Raw genomic sequence first — 22,802 nt, 5'->3', positions numbered from 1 at the left:
TGCCAATTTGGGAACGTATGTTTGACCCAGGGTTGACTCAACTAATAGAAGTGACTAAAAAAGTTATGTAATGGATGGAGAGGGACTTAGGATGTCTATTCTCAAATAAAAGTCACATATAGTGGAAAAATGGACCATTTTTGACAAAAATGCAAAATTAGAGGGACTAAATGTGAAAAAGAGGGAAATTAGATGAAAACTCTCCTTACATCTCTTCCAGATATGTATGAAGCATTCTAGAGAGCTTCTAATGGATATTCTTCTTCTACCTTCCATGTAGGGTGTGATTCAAGTGGCAAATTAAGCAACCAAGCAAAGGAGAGAAGGATTCAAGGCTTGCAAGGTAAAACTCTCCACCCCATTTAGCTTAAAATTTGAATTGGTGAAGGGGGTGAACCCTAATGTCGAATTTGATTGGGTTTGATGATTAGGGTTTTGGTTTCTAACCTCCCTTGAGTTGTTTTGATTATCCTAATCTCAATCCAATCATCTCATTGATGGATTTGAGGATTTGGGTGAAAACCCTCATGAATCCTAAAAATCTAAATGATGGATTTCATGTTTATATGTTAAATTGGAATCAATTCAATGACCTAGATGATGTTTGATGACAATGAATCCAATTGGAATACTCAAACACATCCATGACGGTAGTACGTTTCATAAACATGAATTTTAGGTGATTTTAGGAAAGATATGATGACATCAATGGATTTTATGCATTATTGTATAGTTTTTTAGCAAATGAACTTCATAACCATGAACGAATGCTATTAGAATGATTTAGATGCAAAATAATAAGTGTTGATTGATTCTTGAATGAATCCATAGAGTTTGTACTGAAAATGGCATTTTGGGAAATCTATTGAGAACTATATAATGTTTGGCATCTAGGAGGTGAATTACATTCATGGATATGAATTAACACTCTATAGATGAATCAGAACATAAAAATGAAGGGATCCTAGTAAAGTTCTAGTCGTAGTTATTCTTTACCCAAAGGGAAATTTAGGAATGTGGAATGGAATTGAGGATTTCATACTTATATTAGGTCTTTAAAATGAGATTAGTTGTGGTTTCGTACACTTGACAACATCCTAATGAGTATACAACAAGTTAAGAACAAGTTTTGTGGACTTTGGAATGTTCAAGTGTGGAATGCACTAACTAACCCTTCATTTAAAGTCTAAGGATCATCATGATCTTAAAGGTTTCAATGAGAAATTAATGGATTAAGTGGAGTTTTTTGGATGATAAAACACCTCCTAATCATGTGTGAGAACCTAAATAAATGGTACAAAGTGATTTGGAAAAGGGTCTTCAAGAACTATGCAAAGTATAGTGTTATTTTGAGAAAAATCGAGTTTTGTGTGTGTGCAGAAATGAAAAAATGGCCCATGTAAATGCATGCTTTAATTTACACGACCCATGTATACAAGGGCTAGCAACTAATATGTAAGGCCTTGTAACACTACACCTAATGATATATTTTTGGTCCAACTTCGACCTCATGCCAATAATGTCTTGTTAAATCTTCTACAAGACTTATATAGCTAGACAAAAATAGTGCATTATGTTGAGGTTTTATGTCAAATCCAATTCTGACACTTCCAACACCCATTTTTTTGTGATTTCTAATACTTATACTAGGTTCGAAACACTATGAAATTAAGTGATTATATTATGAATCGTTAATAATATTGATTCATCACATAAAGATATCATCACCATTCTTTCCAATTAACCTTCAAAACATGATTCATGACTTTTATATTTGATTTCTTTTGATGGTTTGAACATAGAATAGATAAATCTATATCCAAGTCATATTATGATATTAATTTCATAATCAATTTTGAAACTTGATGAATCAAAGAGTGATCCATCATTGATAAGGTTCAAAATATCTATCAAAGCATCATAAATTAAAAAATGACTTCAATGGTTAAATCCTTAACATTTATTTGAACTTAGGATGATGAAACCAAAATTCATACCATTGGATAAAACTAAATCAAACTACAAATTCATATTTTAATGAATAAAATATTGTTTCATCAAATCTAACGCTCAAAATCTTGTATTAGCTTTATAACATCAAATTTGGCTAGATTCATGGATCAACTTCAATAGATTGGAAATAGACACTAGAATTTATTAGTAAAAATCCAAAACTTCAAGATTTTTTAATCAAACATGTGATGCACCATTATTAGGGGACATCAAATGGGAAAAAAAAAGTACCTTCATAGCTTGAAGTCATGAAGGTAATGTTAGAAAACTATTTGGAACGTCTAATTGCTTCAAAATTTTAAATCGTTATTTAAACACAAGGCTTAATGAGAAAGGAGTGGGATTGGGGACATAAGACATCACATCTTTCCAATATCGAAAAAAATAACCCCTTAGTTTCATATTTTTCAAAAATACTGGAGCTTCAAAATTAACTAACAAATTGAGTCTTAAAGTTTATAGATTAACCCCCAACATAGGTTATGTATGCAAATAAGGTCAATGACTAATATCAAAAATGGTTGGGGGGGTGTATATTTTCATTTTATGTTTTCTATTTATCTTTGACTTTTATACTCCAATGATAATCGTTCATCTTCAACTAAAATGAAAGATATAAAAATCAAATCTTTTTTATTTTATATAGATTAATAAAAAGGAGAAAATGACATAAATGTCTTAAGAAGTTTCTAGGATTAGTTTATTTAGTCATTAAACTATTTTTGTTGTTTTATAGGAGCATAAGTTAGGAAACAACCTATTTTTTTAATCACAATAACTTGTTTTAGCCGGATTCAATGTCAAGTCAGCTATTTTTGCAACATCAGTCATTGGAAAGTTAACATCACATTTTGACAATTTCTTGGTTACCTAATCCAAACACAAACCCATCATCCTCTCTTGTTTTATAACGAGAAAATATTTCATTTCTTCTCTCTACTTCACCACCAAATCATCATCACCCTCTTGAACTACCTGAATCCTCCCCTCCTCTTCCATTTCTAAATATGTTCTCCTTTATGGAGATGAATTTCAATGAGTTTGCTTTGTTATCCACGAGTTTTGTGCTTCAACATCTGTTCACGGAGGTTTGTCCCTCTAGCTTGTAGTAACCTGTAATTGGATCTAGAATCCATGGAGTACTCGATTTCTTTGAGTCATCACCTCCTTTTTGCATCATTACAGCTCCACTTCCCTTCATACTTACGGAAACACTCCTCTGTGTTACCGTTGCAAATTTATGTCTGTCAAGATCATCAAAAACTAGGGCTGGCAATTCTCGACACGACCCGCGACACGATACGAAATAAATGGGTTTGAGTTGAGTTTTTCAACCCGCCAACCCGCCAACACGTTTGTTAAACGGGTCATATATGGGTTTCTCAATAAATAAACGGGTTGACCCGCCAACCTGTTTATATTTTTAATTAAAAAAATATATTTTTAAATGTAACTCCTAAGGTCTTAACTCACTAACCCGTAAATCTGTATTCTGTAACCATTTGATTTTTCCGATTTTTGCCCTAACTCAAATCGTATATCGGGCATAGCCCAATGACTGCATGACAACTATACATTTTTATAATTTTACTTGTATGTGTTTTAACTTTGGCTATTGTTTCTACTTGAATGTTGAAGTTCATCATAAATAAAAAAAATGGTGTTGAAGAATTAACTTTGTTTTTTGGGAGAAAAAAATAGGAATTGTGGCTATTACTATAGCACTTGAATTATCTATGTTTGTATTAATGTTTACTTTGAACATGTTTCTATGAATGTTTTTTATTTTCATTTTGACGTTTAAGAGTTTAAGACTTAAGTAGTTAAGTGTTTAAAATTCAGATATATTTGCATCAACTATCAAGAATTTATTCATGTTTAATTGTTAATTTTATTTATGGAATCTGACCCACGAACCCAAATCTAACCCACGAACCCGCCAACCTGTGAACCCGTATAAATAAATGGGTTCGCGGGTCATATATGAGTTTATGTTCCAAACTCGTCAACCCGTGACCCGCCAACCCGAGACCTGTATATTTAAATGAGTCGTGTTTGGGTTGACATATTTTGACCCGCCAATCCGCGACACATCAACCCGAACACGACACGATTGACAGGCCTATCAAAAACATAATCAGGTATTTAATCTCCATATCAGATCTCAAACAGAAAGAATATAATCAGTTAAATGTATGCAACGCAAAACTATTCTTTGATTTTTTTTCTCTCTCTTCTTCACCACCAAATCGCCCTCTCCTTCTTGAACTACTTGAATCCTTCCCTCATCTTCCATTTCCGAATCCATTCTCCTTTCTGAACCACCTGAATCATTCCCTCCTCTTAGCAGACCGACTTAATAGCTGTGTTTGGATGCCCTTGTTGAAAAATGTAACTGGGATTGATTTGTCAAATTAGGGAGCCCTAATTTCCTAGATGACGAGGAAGATTGCTACTTCAGTTTGTAAGGAAATACCCGAGTGAAAACCTCACGACTCTCATGAAGAGTTACCTCTCCGGTCTAAAACCAAAAGGTTCAACCACCGCTACATCCATTACTCGACAGATCATAGAAATCACAGCCCCATGCCAAGAGTTTGTTGTGATCATGGACTTTGGTATTTTGTGAAGGACGAAGAACAAAATGGAGGGAAGAACCAGGGAAACGTTGTCGTAGATTTGTGTAACATCCAGTTTCTAGGTATTTGAAGAGCAAATGGAAGATGATTTATCACATACATGGGTCAAGGGAAATGGTATCTTAAAAAATGCTTATGTGGTAAGGGGATCCGGTTTACCCTTTCAATTCTTCCAAAAGAACCTAATAGACCCATCAAAAACTAGTTGATGCCATCATAAAGCAATGAAAATACTTTAGAGACTAAATGAACCAACCCTAGATACTTCGTAGGACATTTATGTCATTTTCCCAATAAAAAAATATAAATAAAAATATCACATCCCAATTACAAAGGTTATATTTAAATTAAATAGGTAGATTTCATTTTTTATTCATGGTAAATGGTGTGTAACTTTGTTATACTACGAGTTATTACAAAACTATTTAACTTTTATTTTATAACTTCTGATCATCCCCTATACGATCTTGTGTCTCTAAGCCAAACCACCCTACCCCAACCCTATGGCCTATACCTACCCACATCCCCTCTCCTAGTAATATACCGACTTTGATCATCTACTTCTCATCTCCTATAAATTCTTCCCTCTGTCAAACCACACCACATGCATATTAATCTATCATGGCACAATCGTCGAAGAAGTTCAGAGGTGTCAGGCAAAGGCAATGGGGGTCTTGGGTATCTGAGATCAGACACCCACTCTTGTAAGTTCACCATTTTTCTCCATTTTCTTTAATAACTTACCAATCATATTTTACAATAATTTTCTTATATATGAAGTTATGGAATAATTCTCACTTGATGTTAGCTCTTTATAATGAAAACAAATAAACATCGTATGTTTAACAAGTCACTTTTTTCAAAGTTTGTCGTGTTTAAGGAACATACTTTTTACAAATGTAACTTGTCACTGTTTTGCAAACGAATTTGTTCGTTGGTTGTGGATCATTTATCTAGTGGTGTATAATATGCATGTGTATGATGAATGTGCGTAAAAAAAATCCTGGTATTTAAATGTAGAAGTTAAGAATATAAAATGATAAAAAAAAAAAAAAAAATCTTTTTGTGATTTTGAGTTTCATAAATTCCAATTCAATAATTGATATTATATGGATGTAAATAGTGCGAGCTGTCGAATGTCGATATTGATACATATATACTTGTTAAAATATTTATGTAATAATTGATATGGATGTATAAACTTTGATGCAAGTTGTACAACAGGAAGAGAAGGATTTGGCTAGGAACATTTGAGACGGCGGAGGCAGCAGCCAGGGCATATGACCAAGCAGCCATTTTGATGAACGGCCAAAGCGCAAAGACAAATTTTCCGGCGACCAACAAGAACGTTTCCGGCAACGTTCACCACTCTCCGTCATCACGCCAGACAGAGATTCCGGCAGCCACACTTGCTGCCAAACTACGTAAATGCTGCAAGGATCCATCGCCTTCACTCACATGTCTACGTCTTGATAGTGATAATTCACATATTGGAGTATGGCAGAAACGCCCTGGAAAAGGGTCAGGTTCAGGTTGGGTGATGAAGGTGGAGTTTGGTGGCAAGAGAAAAGATCAAGGGATGGTGGAGGAAACAATATCTCCAGTGGTGGCAGTGGTGGAGGACGACGGTGCTTCAGGTGATCATGACATAGATGAAGAAAATAGGGTGGTCATGCAGATGATAGAAGACTTGCTAAACTGGAATTCCACTCCACCTTCACTTTGTATAGTCAACAATTAGCAAGAAACAAACTTTTCTATGGATTTACAAAGAAAATCCCTCCTTTTCTTGAGATGAATAATTTTTCTTGAATATGTAAAAAGAATAATATAGAAAATCCTACGGGATACTTTGAAGGTATAGACGACATCAATTCCTTCACAAAAAAACAGTTATCCGTTGGTAAACCTAGCTAGCTACTCACGAATCATGATGTTGAGAGATTTACCAATGTACCTTGTAAAAAGATGTAATTTTAATTGTAAAAGATGTTGTTAGTGTTTCACAAAATAAGCCTATAAGCTTTTATCATGAAGTACAAAAGGCTACATTGATCTTTACCAAATTATGTGATATGATTTTGACTTCTTCAGATGTTTATATCTAAAGTGAGAACTTGAGGGGTTTTATGTTAAATTTCATTGTGTTTTAGTGTTAAAAAAGGGATAGGTACTAAGGTATGTATAGTTATGTACTTTCTAAAACTTGAAAGTCTCACTGATTTAGGTTGATAGAAAATTTTATCATAAAAATAGATAAATCTTGATCGTAAAAGAATAGTTAGGAGATGGTTATGATGCAATTTATAGCAAGTTCAAGGACCTAGATAACCCCACAAAGGAAATAACTTTAACCCTAAATCCCCAATCTTTGTTCATTTATAGAAAATATTCAGATTAGGCTAGATGAGTTTTAAAGAGTATAGGGCCGAAAATCACAGTGAATTACCAAATACGGCTCAATCCCTAATGGTGTCTTCACCATCTTCATTATTAATATGCATATATATGATCCAAATGAAGGCTATATATAAAGCTAACCACTAGAAAATAGCAAAACTTCAAGCACTATAAAACAATATACATTTTTTTTAGAAATTAAATTAACTCCTACCTTTTATGCCTACAATTATTCCTACCCACTAAAATTATGATAAATCATCATTCAATTTAATTGTAATTGATATATTCCTAATATAGTCTTAATGGGTTAGTTAAAAAAAATATGGAATGATGACATTTGTCATAATTTTATTGGGTAGGAACATTTGTAGGCATAAAAAGTAGGAAGCAATTTAATTTCTCTTTTTTTTTTAACCAGTAAATATATTATAAAAAATGACATCCAACAAGAAACAATATACATACATTCATATTTGTTAATTCCATAGTGTTTGAAAGACAATAGAAAATAAAACCACTTAGGTTGTGGTGACTTGGTAAGGCATGTGGAAGATATAGTGGATAACCTATTGATCCATATTCAAATCCTGACACCACTCAGCCCTTGTGGTCATGGAGGTTCGCCTGCAGTGACTCCAGGGCATGAAGCAAAGCTTTATGTTTGCAGCGGGGGATTAGTCGGTGCGCGAAAGCTAGCCCGGAAACCCTCGTTAGGGAAGTTCCCTTTCCAAAAAAAAAAAAAATAATGTTGATTTCATTATAGATGAGACAAGTTTCTAAAATTTGTTGTGATTAATGCACCAAACTATCATCTCATTTAATGCCAATACATAACAACAATATCTCTTACGTATTATGTGACAATTTTGATTCCTTATCGTTAACACAAAACCATTTATTAGTGCATCGAACTTCGTTTTCATGATAATTAATCAACTTGAAAACTATCGACTTCAACGTTCATACCTTCTTAATATAACATATTAATCATATATGAGTATTAACGAATCAAGTTGAGTTTGACGTTTAGTGTGATGTGGATGCATAATTTTGACAATCTAGTTGCACAAAACGTGATTAAATTAAAGCATCAGAGGATTGCAATCATATTCAGAGAAAACACGTTTTATTTCCTCTAAAACATGGTTTCCTAAAATGGTCCTTAATTACTAGTTGAAATTAAAGGAGTACATGAAACATTTAGGTCATGACCTCTCAATTAGAAAATGATAGTGAGATACACCTACTGAGGTCTATTTCATGTCCTCTCATGGTTCCTACTTCTTTATTATGATTACAATATCATCAATGGAAAAGTCTCCATATAGCTATCATCCTAATCAATTCTCTAGCTCTCCATAATTCAAGGCCACAAGTAAAATTTTCTAACTTTTAGATACAATTTATGGTCCACATAGTGGAAGTACTCTATAAACCGACAAAATAAGATCATGTGTATGTTCTTGTGGTGGTTTGCATTAGAGATCTAACCAACTTATGTGTCATTAAAACACTTGGAAGATGACATTTTCGTTGTGGTGGATCATGAGGCGACGAAATGTTATTGAAACAGACAGAATTATGAACCTAATCCGACAAAAATACAAAAAGCATAAATTTAAATTTAAAAATAAAAAATAAAAAATAATAATAAAAAAGATATGTGATATCTTCACATTCTATATTAATGAAAATCAATCTGTCTCTAACCTTATACAACATCTTGGTGATATCATTCAACTATTTTAAAAAAATGTATTAAGTTTGATATCCTTTTCATCCCAAAATTATTATCCACAAACAAAAAATAATAATAATAATAATTAATGAAACATTAATTATCACTAACTTTATTAAATGAAATGATATTTTTACCTTTTTGTTGCATTAAATTTCATGATAATTTAACTAATGAGATAATTTAATGAATAATGAGGAATAGTTTCATTAAAAAATATTTATTTTTAAAAATATATTATTATTTTAGTACAAACCAAAAAATTTATTGTATACATAAAAAGAAAGTATATTATAAGGGCAGTAAAATGCCCAAAAAGTGATATTAGAATCACAGAACAATGGGTTTTGACCCAATTCAAAAATAATAATATCTCAAACTCTTCGAAATTCTATCGATTGGACGCTTCTTTCAATAACAAAATAACATCACAACAACAATATAATCTTTCTGTCAGAGTAGCTACTAAATTCTTTTCGATTGAGATTGTATATTCATTTTGCCCACTGAGTAATTACACGGAAGTTTTTCAATGAAATTTTACAAGTTGTTATTTTAGTATTTTATGTCACATCAATGTGATAGTATTTTATGTATTTTTTTAGGGTAATTCTAACCGCACGACTTGAATTTGGGACTTGAATTCCAAATGCACGAATTTTTGATGAATCGATATAAATCACTGAAAATTTTGACAATTTTTAATATGTTAAACTAAAAAATCTTTACTTTTCAATTTTCATTAAATACCCTTATATTTATATTTGATTTTCAAATCATACCTTATATTTTTTGAAATTTTAGCGCATATATATATATATATATATATATATATATATATATATATATATATATATATATATATATATATATATATATATATATATATATATGTGGAAAAAATAAATATGTGGCTGTCATTTATATAAATATTAGGTAGAGAACCATCAAAATTGATTTCATTTTGATTAAATAAACACATTTTTTTAATTGTTAGCTTCTTCCTATTGCTTTTGAGCTCATATTATTTGTGATTTTAAAATTTATCATCAACATCTATGTATTTCGAATATGTTTTTATATTAGACCTCTAGTAGGCTTCATAACTTTCATTGATACTAACCATATGTATACTTACATGGTTCTTTTTGATGTGTTATGAGAAAAAATTTATTGTGTTTTTAATGAATAATTTCAATCTTTCACTATAGTTTTCAATTTTTAATTTGAATATGAAGATTTATAGGTAGTTGATAATATATTCTTATACATAGTTTGTGTGGCAAAATTAAAATTTTAAAACTCCATAAAAGTATGTACAAAGTCTATCATCTAGTCTAATAGAGGATACAAGAAAGATGGTAGAGAGATTTGATTGTATTTTGTTAAAAACTATATTGTTTTTAATGGATCTATACCTAATATTAAGTACATAACAACCACATATATCCCTAAGCCTTATATATATATATATATATATATATATATATATATATATATATATATATATATATATATATATATATATATATATATATATATATGATGCGACCTGGTCTTCAAGGGTTCTAATCACTTCGGCGAACTTGCAAGGTCACAATAGGGAGTAACCGTCAGGTAGGGATGATATCTAGAACCGAAAAACCGGATCGGAACCGGAATCGGACCGGAACCGGAACTGTTAGAACCGGAATATATCGAACCGGTTCCGGTTTTGGGTTCAAAAATTGGATTTATCTGGGTTCCGGGTAATCCGAGTTTGGGTTCATTGAGTCCGGGTAAACCGGGTCTAAAAACCGGAACCGGTTTATTGTGAAACGTTTAAAAGATGCATATCTCATTCGTTTCAACTTTTCAGCTATTTGTTTTTGTACTTTGTATTATGTGAAAATGTTAACACATGCATATCACAATCCCTCAAAGTCGGGATATCAATATGAAAATTTTCAAAGTTCAACCCACTAAGTAGTAAGTAATTACCAAAAAAATCCGATTTTTTCCGGTTCTAAACCCACTTTATCTGATTTCAACCTACCCACTTTGATGTTTTCGTGTTTTCCAGTTCTAGACCCACTTTACCCAGAGTCATACCCGGAACCAAACCAAAACCGGTTCCTATATACCGATCCGGTTTCCGGTTCTACAAAATCTCGTTAACAGGTTCCGAGTTTTCCAGGTTCGGGTCCATCCGGTCCGGGTTTAGACCCACTTTCATCCCTACCGTCAGCTTCCACGTGTTATAAACTAATATATATATATATATATATATATATATATATATATATATATATATATATATATATATATATATATGAGATTTCCTGTTTTCGACTTAGTGGTACTTTTGTCATTTTTTTGGGTTTTCTTAATACACATTACATTATGATTAGTTTACTTAAATTTACTTAAATAAATGTTGTTAGCAAGGGATTAGGAAAGAAATAAATTGCCGATTGTTAATAATATGAATTTTTAAAATAACAAAATATATTATTAACGTTTTGATGAAAAATAAATTTATTGGAAATGGTTATAATACATAGTAATATTAAAAATAAAATACAGAGTCTTAATATTTTAAATGATATTATTTTGAAAATATTTATAAAACTAATATAGTTTTTTAAGATCTATATATATATTTTTAAGAAAATAAACCAATACTAGTTTACATAATAGTAAAAGTAAACATTCCAAACCGTATAATTATTAAGATTATTAACATACAATTTCATATATATATTTGAAATAGATAATAAAATTATTAGAGGATGTGTTTTGTAATTTGTATTTAAGTGAAAGGGAGTAAGTTAGAAAAGATATATAAAAACAATTAAAATCTGTAAAGGAAATGATGGGACTGTTTAAACGCAGTAATCAAATTAATACACGAATTCAATCGTGCAAATAGGAGGACCCATTTTTTTAGTACATTTATTATTTCATGTAGTTGCATTCCATTTACATTTTAATTTCATACATTTTCAATATTTTTGGGACATTATTTATAAAGTGATGGCATCTGATGATTTGTGCATATCTTAATGTGTTGCAGGAACATTTGAAGATGACAATTAATATGCTTGATGTTGATAAAGCTTTCGTGTAAATTTCAGGAAATCGGGGAAGGAAAAAAATATTTGTGATTGAGTCGTAGAAATATGTGAACAAAAAATGTTTAATTCTTAAAAATTATGTTAGAGTATCTCATTCGTATAGTACAGTATGATCTTATAAATGGTTATATATGTTGGAGTCGCTTTCTTTATAAGGAGTTTGTTTTGGAAAAATAATAATAATAATTTTGGACTCCACATATATTTACATGGTATCAGAGCTCACTTCGCGTATCCATATTGTTTATCACATATTTATCTATTCTTATCGAGTCTCTTCTTTTGAAGAAGCAATCATAGGCTCCATATATATTTACAAATTAAAAGATAAAAAAGAAAAAAAAAATGTTTTGTTTTACAAAAGATGTAAAAATAGCTTGCAGAGTTGGAAGACATTTATAACTCTATAACTTTTAAAGTTTGTGAACTTTTTTTTCGATTTGTTTGAAAAAAATTCGATTTGGGTTTTTTGTTTGTTTTATCGACTTTTTCAAGTTCTCTATTTAATTTTTCTTGTTTTTCTCAATTTGTTTTTGTTTTTGTTTGGTGTTTGTTCTTGGTTGATTTTGTTTTGAATTTGAACGTTGTTCTTATTGATTTTTGGAACATGATGGTTTTCGAAGATGATAATAGTGGTGGTGATGGTAATGTGTAATGCTATGATATGGTTACTCAAACGATTTAATTTATTTTAACTTTATTTAGATAAATAAATAAATTTTAGCATACAAACTTAAATAAAAATACTTACATTTTTCTTTATGCAGATTGTGTTGGAAACTTAATGGGTAGATTACAAATTGTCAAATTCCAAGCATGCGACGTTGGTGGGAGGAGTAACTAAAAATGTGGTTATAAGTTTTTTTTCTTGTTAAGCCTTTAAAGGCTTTAGTGAATACTAGAGATTGACCAAACTTATACATGTGTGCCTAGCCTAAACACCATTTAGTTGCAGTTACTAAATACAGCTCTCAACGGATAATATTGTGAAACGTGTCAGAGTAATAATAATTGAATCTATTATTTGCAACTAGTCGACATATAATTCTCAATATTATCTTCAGTTTGATTGTTTTTCTATCTATTTTGATATTCAACACATTGTTGACTTTTGGTCCAACTCTTCTTACCATATATGTTACTTCTTAAGAAAACACAAACTACATGGTTTATGGGTTTTGAAATGAGGAAAAAGAAGTAATGTACTTTGAAGATTACATGGTTCGTGTGTTTTGGTTTGTATTTTAAACATGTTGTGTAATTGGGTCCGATGCTAAAAATAGCAACAAACTTTGCCTGAATTGCAAGAAAGAGCAATGTGCTTTTCGGTTTACGCAAGTCGTGTGTTTCTTAGCCTATTACACGAGTCGTGTTAACCACATCTTTATTAAGGCTAGGAGGGGTTGTGCCCCCTGGTTTTTTTATTAGAATAGTCAATAGACAAATATTTTTTTATGCATAATAGGCTTAAATATTCACTACAAATAAAATAACATTTAGTAGCACAGAAAAAATGTCACTAAAAACCCCCAGCAATCAGCGGCCCCAAAAAAAAGTGTCACTAAAAGCGCTGTCACTAAAGACCTTTAGTAGCACTTTTTGGTTGTATCGTTGCAGCCTTAGTGGGTTTTAGTGATACTTTTCTATTATGTTACTATAGAACTTGTAAGTTTTAGTGGCACTATTTTTATGCCACTATATAGATGCTAAAATAAACATTATTTTCATACTTTTAGTTACCCTTTTTTAACATAAAAACTTATATTAATAAATTAGGTCTGATTTTTTAAAAAAAATAAAAAGAATATAAAAGAATTTAAGGACAATTAAAGTAATAAATAGAAAACAGAGTACCATTACTTCAATTTAAACATGTCTACAACAATATCTTTAATATTTAAAATACAAATGGCAACAAGTCTAAATGTTGTACTATTACTCAAAACATAATACTATCAAACTAACTACTTGGTGAATATACACTAAAATTGATTGACCTCAAACTAAAGACTTTAGTAATGCTTTATCTCCATGAAATTCGATTTCTTACTCCCTTTACTGTTCCCTTCCTTTGAAACCTGAAAATGAAAAAGGAAACAAAAATGTTAAAGTTAAAGATAGATCACTAGAATAAGATATACAAATTATGGATCAAGGGGAGGATTAAAGTAACTGTTACATGGGACAACTTCACAGCCGTATTGAAACTATGCATATCCCTGTCAACTAAATCCACACAAAAAAATAAATAAATAAATAAATAATAATACACCAACAATCTAATTTTAATGGAAAATAATGGGTTGAAAATTATTGAAACTTAAATGCTCAAATTTATTTGATAACCAAGATATAATCATTTAAGCCTGCACACTGGTCTTCAAAAAACATATAGATAAGAAAATAAGCTAAACCTTAGTCATTTTATTAAAAATTTTCTCTAATTATAGCATTGTACTTTCAACGTACAATGCTAAATATAGTTACCTGGTTTAAGAAACATACAGGTAAGAAAAAAACTAAATATTAGTCATTTTATTAACTTTTTTCCAAGTATAACATTGTAATTTGGAAGTACAATGCTATAACATTGTAATCTAGTTTAAGAAAAAACATACAAACAAGAAAAAAAAAAAGTAAATTTTAGTCGATTTATTAAACATTTTTATAATTATAGCATTTGTGTTTGAAAGTACAAGGTTATAAAATTTCTACCTAGTTTAAGAAGAAAAGTAAAGATAAGAAAAAAAAGTATTTTTAGTCATTTTATTAAACATTTTTCTAATTATAACATTGTACTTTGAAAGTACAATGATATAATATTGTTCGTTATAACCATTCATAAACTCCAACCTATCGAACCGGAAGCACATATACCTAGAAACATACAAATGTGAGTAATACATGCATCTTGTAATGGTGATGATTACCATTGTCTCTTTCCTTCTTAACTATGGGGTCCAAATAAATCTTATAAAGTTAAACATGAAACAGTTTAAATGTTATAAGTTCTCAAATATGAACAAGATGAGATAAAGATCAAATAACTTACTTTATGATAGTGTTAGATAGCTTCTTAGATATAACAGAAGGATGTAATATATAAAAAAGTATGGTCAACCTACAAATCCCTCATCCAATGCTTCCTTTGCAAGTGTCATGACTTCTATTTTGGTGGCAGTTAATATAGTATGCAAGAACAACACAGGAGAAGATAATAATTTTTTTGAGCTGTGAATGATGTATACATAAAAAAAACTTAAAAGAAATTTAGGTGGTTGACCAACCAAATGCCTAAAAAATTTCATTACCACACTTCATCCTTTGTTCTATAAATCAATATTGGTCCACGTGAAAGGCATATATTAGTTTGTATAGATAGTGTGTTTCCAATCCCCAAGAAATAATTTTCAACAAAAGCAACTCATTGGAACAGATAGTTAGTATGAACTGTAAGATACATGCCAAGATTATGCATCAACTGGTGTGATATCTGTGGAGTTTGCAAGAACTCAGCTGAATTTAGCCAATCATCTAACCAAAGGGTTAACAATAGATCTTGTGCACAAGGTGGCTGTAGGGATGGGTTTAAAGTCCATCTAAAATCTTTTATCTTGAGATACCCAATTCCCATCTACTGTCATATTAGATGTTGAATTTAATGAGGAAAGCTTGATATTTGAATATTAGAACACATTATTATCATCATCCCAAGGTATGTGTTCAGTACTGCAAGTAAAGGAGGTTGAATTTATATTCTTAATAGTTCTTTTGAAAAATTGCAATTACAGGTGCAAGAATAAAAGGACTACCTATATAAGCATGAATTTTAGCTGCTTCAAGAATTTAGGACTTGGCTTTGATATGCTTATTGAAGGAAGGGATACAAGTTAGTAAAATATAGTGTCAAGTTAGAACTTATGAGAATGTAAATTGTTGTGTGTATTATTTTCATGTATTCACTATGGATAAAAGGGTTCAATCCTTAGTGACACTCTGATATTCGAATATCTGGATTGTATAATATACTAATCTAAAACTCAATCGTCATGACATTTTATTTATGAATCAATTTGTTGGTGTTATGTTTCATTTTAAGTTAATCAAGATTACACTTAAATGGGGGAGGTTTGTTTGTGATCTGTTATCATCAATGTTATTTAAGTATAATGGGATTACGTTGGTAATCAAAATTGATCTTGATAAATATTAAACAAGTAAGGAAGGTGTGGAGTTTAAGTTTGATCAAGTTTCAAAGTACACAGTCATTTAGGGGCGAAGCCCCTGAACGAACGGGGTCAGGGGGCAGCGCCCCTGGGAGCGGGGCCCAAGGGGCGGCAGCCCTGGAAGGGTCCAAGGGTCAGATCCCTTGGCTGGGGTCGGAAATTTTTTATATAAGGTATGTTACTATATGAAAAATGCATCAGAAAATTGGTTTTTCAGATAATTGACCATTATCCATATATCCATTTTTATGATAGTTTTTACAGTTTTATGACAGTTTAAACTGTCATATGATAGTTTTCAGACAAAGCTCTTAAAGTTGGTTTTGGTCTCATTTTTGGTACATACGAAAATATCATCAAACATTCTCTGATCTTGTCTCTTTGAGTCTTATCCAATTGAGGATTTGGGAGTACCAACCAAATACTTCGATTTGAAAGTGAGAATCACAATTCTCAGAATTTCCAAGCCATTCTATACCTAAATGTCTAATAGTTTTCCTTTAAGAGTGTGATTTTGGAGCATAGAAGTGTGTTGGTAGCCATTTTGGAGATTATTTAATAAGAAGAAGTTAGTGAGCAAGCATGGAGTGGCATTGTGCTTCAAGAATCTGCATCTAGTTCGCCTTGAAGAGCTTCTGTATGGTTTTCCATATTGTCCCTTTTGTTGGTTCTTGGACCTTCTCTTGAGAGTTGAGCAACTCCAGAGACTGAAATGGTTAGATCTGAGCTTTGTGAGCATCCTAGATGCATAAAGGTGCTAGCTTGAAGGTTATCTAGATTCCATGCATGAGTTTGAAGCTTTATATAAAGTCACATATAGCATGCAAGGGCGTAAAGTTGCCAACTTTATGCCCTAGGACTTCTTAATGAACTCAGATATGATATTGGATGTTAGAACATCAAGTATTAAGCACTTAATGGAAGTAAGTGTCATGCCCCCAAACCGGAATGACGGTAACGTTCGAGGGCGGAGGACGTCATGTAAAGTATCACAACAATTGAATAATAGTAATTAAAGCAACAACAACCATTGTATTAATGGTATAATGTTTACATTGTATTCAAACCATATATAACTGACTCCAAAAGTAAATTACAAGTAAAGACTTGAAGCTACTACGCTCCATATTCTAGAAACCGGTGCATGTACCTATCTACTAGTATCTTGAGAATACAAGTAGTTTTGAAAGTGTCAACATTAAAGTTGGTGAGTTCATAAGCGTTTTGTTTTAGAAAACAGGTTCTTTGTTCTTTGTAAAACGTGATGTGTTTCTCCCGAAAAACCTCTATTTTCTTATGTGTTGAATTATAAGTAAAATGAATCATACCAGTTCCTTCTATGAGTACTTAGTGTATACAGGTCATAATCGAACAAACAATCGATTGTGTGGTTCTTCCCGAAACCCACAACCAAACAAGGAACAAGAAATGAGGCGGAGGCCACACATCCCACTGGTTTTCGGATCCTCATGTATATAACCCTGACGTATTCACTAGGTACTTACAGAGTTAACTGTGTTAGTCCTTTAAAATATGTTGAAAGTGTTCCTTAAGAAAATCCTATATTCTCTTAATATGAATTATGATAATGCCAGTTTCTTCAAGGACCACTTAGTTTATAGTAGTTATATATAAACCAATATCGAATGAACAGTTGACTGTATGGATCTTCCCTAATCCCACAACCAAACAAGGAACAGGAAATGAGGCGGAAACCACACATTCCACTCCATATCGAATATTCTTCATACATAATCTTGTTGTATAAACTAAGGAATTACATAATTAACAATGATTGTTCGTTAGTTGAATGATAAACCGTTTGTTTGTAAACACTGATGTTTGTCTTGGAAAATCATAGATTTTCCATAAAAGTGAGTTGTTGTCTTAAATGTTCCAAAACCGAAAAGTACAAGTATTTTCCCATACAAAGTTGTTAAAGTGTAGCTTTATTATTAAATAAAACTAGTCGAAATTGTGTTTGTTCTGTAAATCGGGAGTGACGTTAATACCCTCCTGTGATCGCTTAGTATATACGAATTATAGAAATTTAGATCGAATAGATAGTCGATCGGGTGATTCTGCCTAAGCCCACAACCAAACAAGGAATAGGAAATGAGGCGGAAGTCACACATCCCACTGCATGTCGGATGTTAATTTCATAGCACTCTTGTGCATATACCAAGTAATCACATAGTTATTAACCCTGAAGAGTGTTTGTTAAGTATATTATTACGTGAACGACTCGTTGTTTTCCATGTGAGTTCTTATAACCATACGGATGGACGTTAAACACACGATGTACTTCAGACGTCGTAAACGTTAATGACGTTTGTCACCCAGGACGACTGTAGCTACTAGTCAGGGCACGAGATTTTCAGTCTCATATTGATTGTAACGTCTGTGTTTCTATGCTTTCTATTTTTAGCAATGTAATAGTCTAGGTTAACCTTTGTAACCCAATTTGAAATAATAAGAACGTATTATTTGAGTATTATGTGTTTCATGCTTAATTGCTTAATTATGTGATATGGTTAATTAAGAATAAAATGAGCGTCAAAATTTAAGTGTAAAATAATCTTGATATCTTCGGATAATGTTGTAGTAGTTGAAACGAGGTTTTCGAATATATATAGAACGCCCAAATTTGACTTCGTATGAGGAAGTTATGATTTTCTGAAGTTTCGACATGGCAGTATGCAGCCCGAATACTCGATTTGAGATCGAGCGGTTTTTAGCCTAAACAATCTAAATGAGAATCGAAGATCTCGTTGTTAGTAGCGAAACGATGAAAAGTTAGGCGAGAACGGACGTCGGACGAAGAAGTTATGAATTTATAACGAAGCTTTTCTGTCCCGGCCTCCTAAAAATAAATAATAAAAATAAAGTCAAAATTAGCCGACGGAGTCTAAATGAAAGTTGTAGAGCGTAGTCTTACCTACGCGTGGATATAAAGAACATCAAAAACAGAGTTCGTATGAAGAAGATATGAATTTTCAAAGTTTATTAAATAATTAATATTTAAATTTATTTACTATATCCGATAATATCCGAAGGGGAGTTACCGGACTCATCCGAAGTACGCCCAGCGTACTGGTGTACGCCCAACATACCACTCGAGTGTTCGGAGTTCGTATGCGATGACGAAGAGGGCCGATGACGCACACAGTGACGCCTCCGGAGGCGTACGCCCCGCGTAGCCCCGTACGCCCAGCGTACGCGCGAGGGTCCAACCTCCTATAAAAGGAGATGCGAAGGCAGCCGATTTTCTTTTACTAACCCGTCCATTTTCTCTCATCTTTTGCCTCGTTTAGCGTGTCGTTTATACCCCGAAGCCCCCGGAAATATTCCCGAGCCCCGAAGCAAGTCCCGAAGCCTCGAAGATCCCGAGAGGTGCGATTCCCGAGCCGAAGCTCTGCCCGCGAGGAACCTGGTTTTGTGAAGATCTTCCAGATCTACGGAGAAATACTATTTCTACAAGTCGTAGTGCTGCCCGATCATCTTCTGATCATGTGAGTGTGTACTTACCTTCTTCTAACGCATAATTATGAAGTATTTTATACGAAATACGTGTTATGTGTATATTTGGTTGTTACATGCGAGAATGTATATTCACTTTCTTCTATCTTATAGACCCGATTTATTCTCTATGAAATATGTGTTATGTGTGTGTGCCTCATCTGTTATGTGGAATATGTATTGATTGAACATGCTATATAGGTTTTAAACTATATATAAAAATATATATTTTTATCTACTAATATGTTTGGTAGAACATGGGTAGATAGTTGATGTGTGATAAACAGATGAGAGGCCTCGATGTTGTTGTTGTTGACCTAGTTATTCAGCGGAGTATGGATAACGACCACAGACTCCTTCTAGACAGTCTTGTAGAACGCTAGCAGGTTCATAACCTGTAGGTGTTGTGAACGATGTGTTCACCGGTGTACTCTATCCCCCTCATGGTTACCTTTAGGATATCTATTGTTGAGGAAACCCCTTAGCAATAATGTTTGTCCCGATGAAAATCCTAGATTAGGTCCCTTGAGATAGATGTTGTTTTAAGGGACGTAAAGTGAGGATAACGGGAATGGGTAATCGGGTTATTGTTGGTTGGTGAAATTAAATATAATTTATTTATTGTGGGTTGAAAACCCTATATGCTCATCAGGCTCCCAAGCCTGACCCACTCAGTTTTATTTGTATTACAGGAAGTGGCGCAAGGTCATAAGATGGATGAATCATCGAGTTGTTTTGTTTACGAGTCTGTATAGGTATATATTTGTTGAATGACTTGTAATGTTATCGTTTATGCTTTATGGTCTGTATCGGAACATGACATCCCGAGTTTTGATTATATAATGAAAATGCATCTCTTGATGAAATGCTTTGATAAATATTACTTATATCATATTTTGTTTTTGGGAACAAATTCCGCAACTCTTTTAAATCAAAAGGATTTACTCTGAAATTATTTTAAAAGCATAAATATTACCGGTCTTTTCTGGCCGAGATTTTGGGGATGTCACATTGATTTATACGCAAACTCACACTCTCCCTCCAGGAGACTCTAGTTCCTAAGGATAGACTTCCATGGTACTTAGATAAGTACTCGATGACATATCTCACAAATTGGTTCCCTCAACTAATTCATGAATAATACAATGAAAACCCTTTTTGTAATTTATATGTATCCTTGTAAAAATAGTACGTTCGTTCCATAAACTATACTTAAAATAGTTTAAAAGTTTGTTTCCGTTTCAAAAACTGTGTTTGTAAAATTTGTATCTTAACGTGTTTTGTAAATTGTTCGTAAGTCTAGTAGTATAGCAAGTTTCACATTCAAATGTATACTAACGGTAAGAAAATATAATAAACAAAATTATATTTTTAAACACAAAACTTGTGTTTAACTTGTATCCCCCCCCCCCCCCCCTAAAAACATTAAAAAGCTTGGAAAAATATGGGGGTATGAACTCACCTCTAGTGTGCGTGCTTGATCGGACTCGATGTGACTGCAAATGCTCTTCGAATTAGAATACGTGATAGAAGTCGTATCCTAAAAATAATTATATTCGACGTTGCATTTAAATTAATAAGATATTAATTTAAATAACAATTAAATAATAATTTAATTATATAAGGAGTTCTTACACTTTAATTGGAAATTAATTGGGAAATGTTGAAAATGTGTTTATGGTTGAGAAATGGGGTTTTCGGATGGAAAAATGGTGTTTACGGTTGGGAAAATGAGTTTACGGTTGGATCTTAGGAATTATGAAGATTTGAAGATGTGTTTGAATATTTGAAGATGTGTTTGAATGTTCTTGGAGGAAATTATGAAGATTTGAAGAGTTGAAGGCGTAAAGACTTGAAGATTGAGAGGACTTGAGACTATTCACGGTTGAAGTTTGAGAGAGTTTGAGGGTGTTTACGGCTCGGAGTGAGTAAAATGAATTGGTCAGGGGGTAAACACATATATAGGGGTGTTTACAGATGAATTGACATTGGGTCTAAGGTGTTTATGGTTGATTATTGGGCTTGAAATGGATGTTAGCCCATTAAGAAGGTGTTCACGATTGGGTCTTGGCCGTGAACACATGTTTCCTTTTCATCTTGGCTGTAAATACATGTTTGGAAACTTCAATGGTCATGAACTCCTTTCTAGATTTGCTTTATGGACGGTGAACATGCTTAAGGAATGAGTTTCAATCCATGAACTACCTTTATGGATTGACTTTAGACCGTGAACAGCATCCTGGAATACCTCTTGACCGTGAACACTTTGATTCTTACTCCTTTAGGCCGTAAACACACCTAAGGTGTGTTATTTATGTTTTAAAGCCTCATCTTTTGCCAAGTGTTGGGTTATACCATCCTATTTTAACTTAGGTTCCAATCAAGGCTTGGTTATTTAGCTTAAAAACAAGCCCTAAGGTTATAGAAGGCACCATGCAACAAGGGTTGCAATGTAATTTACACTAGTACTTGATTAGGGTTTAGACCATGCTAGATCTAAAATTTGGAGATGTGATAGTAAGTGCTTAATCTGCTTGTACGTTGGGCATAATACAGCATATACAATGCGTACAGCTCTAGGAATCAGTACGCTAAGCATACAAGGGTGGTACGCAAGGTGTACACACTCAGATGGATTTGGGCTCGTTTTGGGCCATGAGGCCCATTAATAATTTTATTTATTTTGGGCCATGGTTGCTATGGATGGGCCTTATTGGGCCATGAGGCCCATTAATAATTTTAGACATGGACTTTGGGCCCATTAGCAATGGAAGACTCTTGGGCCATTATGAAAGGATTTGGGCTTGGGTACTTGGGTTCTTTAATTCGATTATATTCAACCCTAATTTTGGGTTGATGGTAATGTTGTTCAGCATGGGTGGTTTCGGACTGTAGGAGAGCAGCTTTCAGGTTTAGCAGACTGAGGTGAGTTTCCTCACCATACCAATGGGTCGAAGGCACGAAGTCCAACCCATCTTATGATATGTGGTAGTTTATTTGATGTAGTGATACGTGGTAAATTAGTTGGTTATATGATATGTGGTATGTTAATTATTTGAGTAAATTACACGAATGGGCCCTATGGTTTGGGGTAATTTGCATGCTTGGTCCCTAACTTATTTTTTTAACTCGGAAGGTCCCTATGGTT

General features: G+C 32.7%; 1 protein-coding gene across 1 annotated transcript; it reads left to right on the top strand.

Annotated features, from left to right (window-relative positions):
- Positions 1-5,134: 5,134 nt before the first annotated feature.
- Positions 5,135-6,711, top strand: LOC145032233 (ethylene-responsive transcription factor SHINE 3-like). Its single transcript, XM_078980986.1, has 2 exons — positions 5,135-5,356; positions 5,877-6,711. The coding sequence occupies exons 1-2, from the start codon at positions 5,274-5,276 to the stop codon at positions 6,391-6,393; spliced, it is 600 nt and encodes a 199-aa protein (XP_078837112.1). The 5' UTR covers positions 5,135-5,273; the 3' UTR covers positions 6,394-6,711.
- Positions 6,712-22,802: the final 16,091 nt, after the last annotated feature.

The sequence above is a fragment of the Lactuca saligna genome, chromosome 1 (genome assembly GCF_052625555.1).
Source record: "Lactuca saligna cultivar CGN05327 chromosome 1, ASM5262555v1, whole genome shotgun sequence".
Lineage (NCBI taxonomy): Eukaryota > Viridiplantae > Streptophyta > Magnoliopsida > Asterales > Asteraceae > Lactuca > Lactuca saligna.
The sequence above is the reverse complement of the archived record's forward strand: the minus strand, read 5'-3'. Positions and strand labels throughout refer to the sequence as shown.